The 6,000-nt window shown below is 46.1% G+C and overlaps 1 protein-coding gene across 1 annotated transcript in view; it reads left to right on the top strand.

Moving 5' to 3' along the window:
* Positions 1–6,000, top strand: part of SLC17A6 (solute carrier family 17 member 6) — a 77,920-nt gene that overhangs the window by 4,710 nt on the left and 67,210 nt on the right. Inside the window, exon 3 of the mRNA XM_042444920.1 lies at positions 3,000–3,118. Coding sequence (XP_042300854.1) covers positions 3,000–3,118 — 119 coding nt within the window. The remainder of the gene's footprint in view (positions 1–2,999; positions 3,119–6,000) is intronic.

Below are 6,000 nucleotides of genomic sequence, written 5' to 3'. Positions count from 1 at the left end.
GATGATGATGATGATGATGATGATGATGATGATGATGATGATGATGATGATGTAGGAGAAGCTGGAAGAAGGGAGAAACAAAAGAGACGATAGAGCAAATGGTGGTGATGATGTTGGAAGTAATAGTAGTTTTGGTAGGTGATGATGATGATGACCATCATCATCATCACAATCATCCTCATCTATCGAAACTACTATTGCTCCAATCATCACCACCATTTGCTCTACTATTTCTTTTTTCCCCTATACCCTCCTTTCTTTCGCAAGACTTTCAGCTTCTCCTACTCATTCCCCATTTTTCCCTTTCGATCTTTTCCTGTTCACATCCGATGTTGCTTCGAGCATCTTTGCACATTGCTTTAAACCAAACAAACATTTTTTTTTCTTCCAAGGAATTCAGGGCGACCTGTAACTCCCACCCTCACCCCGTTATTTTTTTACAACAGATTAATGAGGTGGGTTCGGGTAAATGGGAGAAACAAGTTCAAAGATAAAGACTGAGCTGAGATCTGAATGGGGAGGAATGGCTGAGACCGAATTTAACCCAGATCACTCAAGATGTAACACTACCCCCCCAGCTACACACCTCAAGACCTTCAGCTACTTCACTTGAGCTGTATTTACAATCCTGGACCCCGGAATGAGGAGGAGGAACAGATCCCTCCCAAGACTACCAAAGGGCTGAATCCAACACGAAAATAACCTGTCAAAATTAGACTACCAAAACTGCATCTGCACTGCAGACACAATCCAGTTTGTCACAACTTTAAGTGCCCTGGCTCAGTGCTAGGGAATTCTGGGAAGTGTCGTTTTGTGGGACTTTTAGCCTTCTCTGTCAGAGAGCTCTGGTGCCACAACGAATAACACCAAAAATTCCAGACTATTGAGCCATGGCAGTTAAAGAGGGGTTAAACTAGGTTTATTAATGCAGTGTGGATGCAGCCCTGTGGAACTGAATCTTCCTCGGGAGTTGCCCATAAGTATCCTAAAATTTGCAGCACTAGCAAATAGTAAGACAGTGGTTGTCCTTGACCCACATTCCCGCCCAGGAGCAATAAACAGTGCCTGAAATCCATCCTATGCATTCTTACTTAGGACTAAGCCACATTTGCCATCCCTTGCAAGTGTCACCTTAAAAACAGTCCCAGGGCCCCTGTTTTCAATGAACGGGACTCAAATCCCACCCTCCATGCAATAGACCCAGTGATTTGATTTGAAGCCAGATTGAATAAAATGTTGATCTCAAATGGATTCTGTGTCTACCCTCAAAGAGCAAAAGAGAGGTAGTGGTGGTGGTCAAGGGCTGTTGTAGTGTGTCTCCAAGTCATTTCTGACTTCTGGCGACCCTAAAACCATCATGCCTTTTCTTGGGGAGGTTTGGTCAAAGGAGGTTTGCCACTGCCCTTCCTCTGAGGCTGAGAGAGTGTGACTTGCATGAAGCCACTCAGTGGGTTTTCATTCCCAAGTAGGGATTCGAACCCTGGCCTCCAGAGTCCTAGTCCAACACTCAAACAACTGCACCATGAAGTGGAAAGCCACGTAAATGACTACTAAGATGGGAGTAAAGGACACGTAAATATACATCCTCGAACTGCAGAGCTTCAGGGACGAACGTGGGATGTTTAAGATGACTCGAGTCCAATGTCCATAGAGAACTATGAAACAGTTCTCAGATCGGTTCTTCCCCTGGGAGAGAAAAGACAGCCATTCTTTCCAAGGGGCAATAAAACAAACAAGGGGCAAAAACTTCCTTTCTGCCTCTGGAGGCTCTGGAAAATTGTTTTTGGCCCAAACCAAGGCTAGGGAGATGATATGACTCTGCTGTAGCTGCCTTCATTCTATAGACTCCTGGGATTTGTAGTTTAGAGAGAAGGATGCTTGGAGAGTTCCCAGCCAGAGAGTTCTGGGGCTGCTCCAAACTACAGATTCCAGTAGCAGCTAAAATGGTAACGATTCTTCAACTGAGGTGGTGTTTGTGTATGCACACACAATGTGAAGGCACACAGAGATGGTTGCTATTGTCCTCCAAGATTTGATGAGTTTGGGCCAGTAAATGGAATAATAAGGCCTGACATAACTATATCCCTCTTCCAAACGCATCAAATCCTGGAAGATCCTTGTAAATGTAAATGTACTTGTAACAGCAACAAAATGAGTAAGTGTTTCTATATATACACCTAAACAACAATGGAGTGTTACAGCAGTTTGATTCCGCTTTAACTGCCATGGCTCCATTCTGGGAGTTTGGTGAACCACCTGAGCTTTCTGGCTGCGAATTCTAGGCATTCCTCCCTAAACTGGAAATCCCAGGGTCCCCTAGGGGTGTATTTACACTGTAGAAATACAGTTTTAAGTGCACTAGTTCCATCCTATGGAATCCTGGGTCTTGGAGTTTTACAAGGTCCTTATAGCCTTCTCTGCCAAAGAGTGCTGGTGCCTCACAAAACTACAGATCCCAGGATTCGGTAGGACGGTGGTGTCAAACTGTAATATTTCACTGCAGAAACAATCCAGTTCCACACCACTTTAGCTGCCATGGCTGGGTGCTATCGGATTCCGAGGTTTGTAGTTTTTGCGAGCCATTGAGCCTTCTCTGTCGGAGAACTCTGGCTCCGCATCAGACTACATTTCCCAGAATTCCACAACGGTGGAGCCATGGCAGTTAAAGTGGTGTCAAACTGGATTATTTCTGCAGGGAGGATGCAGCCTAGATCACAGAGTCCTTAACTGGTTGCCTGCACTTTCCCTACAAAGCCACAAAACGACAGGCACAAACACAGATGCAACAACAGTAACAATAATGGAAATACTACTGTAAGCATCCTCATCATCCTCATGGGATTCAGCAAGGTAAATTGAAAACGTGTTCATCGATGGAGTGACTATAGGTTGGAGTTGGTGTTCTTGTAGGAATATAAAGATCCAGCCTTGCTCTTTTTTTATGACAAGCCACTTTCTTTTTCTGTCCTTGTTTCTCTGCCCTTCTCTCTGCGGGAAAGAAAGCGAAGTTCAACTGGGATCCGGAGACGGTCGGCATGATCCATGGCTCTTTCTTCTGGGGCTACATCATCACCCAGATCCCGGGGGGCTACATTTCCTCCCGCCTGGCGGCCAACAGGTAAGGGGCCCAGGGCCCTTCCTCCGCAGAGCCCCGAGGAGCCCTGGGTGCGGGTGTGGCGTTTCTAAGGGGAACAAGAGAACACCACAGCATCCCTTGCCAGATCGCCGCGATCCTTTGGGAACCATCAGTGTCAGGATGCTCAGAGATGCCAGGAAGGAGCAGGGAGGGGGGTATGGGTGCATCGCCACTGTAGAAATAATGCAGTTTTTGATGCCGATTTTAAGTGCTGTAGCTCCAGCCTGTGTGTGCCACCCTGGGATTTGTAGTTTTACAAGGTCTCGGGCCTTCTCGGCCAAAGAGGGTTGCTGCCTGCTGCCTCACAAGAGGACAAATCCCAGGATTCTGTAGGAAGCGAAGTCGAAGGCTTTCATGGCCGGCATCCATAGTTTTGTGGCCATGTTCTAGAAGAGAAAGTGCCAGGCACAGATGCCGGTGAAACGTCAGGAATAAACTCATCTAGAACATGGCCACATAGCCCCCCCCCCAAAAAAAAACCCTATTCTGTAGGATGGCTGCTGAATCTCGGCCCCTAGCTACTGCCAAACTGTGCAGGTCTGATTGACACGGTAGAAATAATGCCATTTGATAGCACTTTAGGTGACGTAGCTCCAGCCTATGGCATGCTGGGGTTGGTAGTTTGGCCAGGTTGTTAGCCTTTTCAGCCCAAGAGGGCTGGTGCCTGGCCAAAGGATCCCAGGGTTCTGTCGGATGGAGGAGGCAGTTAAAGTGATGTCGAACTGCACTATATCTGTAGTGTAGTGTGGTGTAGATGCGACGTCCTTCCTCTAGCTATTCTGCTGTCTTCAGGGGCATAGAGGAAAAGTTCATTTGAGAGCCCGGTTTGTACATACTATGGTTGGGGCCATATTTCTTTGCCTCGGGCAGCTGCATGTCTTGGGATGGCCCTGAACAGAATCTCGCACCGTTCTTTAACGGATCAAAATGGGTTCATGGGCAGGAAAGTCGGGGGTATGAGTCCAGGCCATAATACCTTCTTTCTAGGAGGCTAACAGAAAGAAGATTCTCCTTAGAAATGAAGGCGGGTTGAGACGATTCTTGTCTTTGTAGAAATGCACTTGGTTTCCCCACTCCCTGGAGCTGCTCTTTTGCTGCATAGGAATTGCAAGCAGCAAAACAAAGCAGAGCTCTCTGGCCTTTGGTAGCAATGGCCGGTTTTGTGCAATGAATAGGTTGCAGATGCAGCTGGAGCTGGTGTGTTGCATCCCTTTTCAAGCGCAGGCAAGACGGTCCCTTGCAAATATACTCAGGTCCCGTTGAAAGCCTATAGAAGGTGACCCCTTCTTCAGGTTGTTGTTGTCTGCTTTCAAGTCGTTTCCGATTTACGGCGACCCTAAGGCAAACCTCTCATGGGCTTTTCTTGGCAAGTGTCTTCAGAGGAGGCTTTGCCATGACCGTCTTATGAGGCTGAGAGAGTGTGACTTGCCCAAGGTTACCCAGTGGGTTTCCCTGGCCAAACTGGGATTCGAACCCTGGTCTCCCAGTGTCCTAATCCGACGCCTTTAGCTCCGTGTTTCAAATGAATAAGAGAATCAGAGAATTTTTAATTCTCAGTTCCTCTCCCGTCTTTCACCATAGAGCACCCGAGGCGCTTCACAACCAAAATAGAAAACATGCAATTTAAATCCATTCCTTTCCGTTTAATTCATTGGGGAAAGGTGTCCTGATCTCGGATGAATTAAAACAATAACAACGACAATCTACAACCTACAACCAAAAAATTGGCTTTGACTGGAATGGTTCCTCTTAACTCTTTCCGCTGGAAACCCCGATTTTGCAAGTGATCAAGCTAATGATCTCATTGTTTCGGTCGGGTATAGCATTGTATGGATATCTTGGATGAAACCAAGCATCCCTCCTTGGGGTTGGGGCTGGTGGTGATTTTTTGAGATGATGTTGTTGCTGGAGTCGGGTTGGTTTTATGGTTCGTATAATAATAACATTCGCCTGCGATTTGTATGTATTTCCCCGAGGAAAATAGCCCTGAACTTTCTCTCTCTGTGTATGTGAGAATCGACATTCGTGTTCCTTTCCTTTGTAAGATGCTGCATTTTGTTGTTTCTTTGTTGCAGGCATCTTACTAACATCTTTAATGAATTTAAAAAAAAAACTGGGAAAGTGGGAAAGGATTTCGGCCAGTTTTCTAGGCATAGGGGCTCTTCCTGGGCGCATTTCGTACAGTTTTATTGGTAAATGTGCTCTTATGCGTGTACTTTAAGGCTTTCATAGTATTTCTTTGAACTGTGAATTTACGTGTTTTTGTAATGGTGGATTGTATTTGAAAGCGCATTATGGGGAGGCAGAATAACAGCAGCAGCAGCAACAACAAATATTTCATTAATGCATTATTATTATTATTATCATTATTATTATTATTTGTTCTGTTAGTATTAGTATTCCTGCTTCCTTCCCTTCTTTTTTTAAAATCCTGACATCGACTAATCCGGATAGTCAGTCCACACATTTTTAAATTATTATTATTACTATTATTATTATTATCAACCCTGGTTATTCCAGGAGGGATCCCTGAGAGAACCACTGGCGCCGAGTTGAGTACTTTATTCTTAATGATCCTCTCTGTAGAAAGGGGGGAGAAAAGCACAAAGAGAGAGACTCTTGTCTCTTCGATTCAAAGCGGCGGCGATGAATGGAGAAGCCGGCAAAGGAGGGAATGGAGGCGCCTCTTTGGCAGGAGACCCAAAGGGTCTGGAGGCTCCGTTTCTATGGAGTTCAGAGCTTCAGAGCCCCCCTCCCCAATGCCATCCCTAGAGGGGGTCCCCGGTCTACCTGTTAATTAGCTCCTCGGAGCCTTGAAGGCTCAGGATGCACTGGCAAGCCTCCTTGCACGCCAGGCAGGGAAG

This window comes from Sceloporus undulatus, chromosome 1 (assembly GCF_019175285.1).
Source record: "Sceloporus undulatus isolate JIND9_A2432 ecotype Alabama chromosome 1, SceUnd_v1.1, whole genome shotgun sequence".
NCBI lineage: Eukaryota > Metazoa > Chordata > Lepidosauria > Squamata > Phrynosomatidae > Sceloporus > Sceloporus undulatus.
This window is presented reverse-complemented; position numbering and strand designations above follow the sequence as displayed.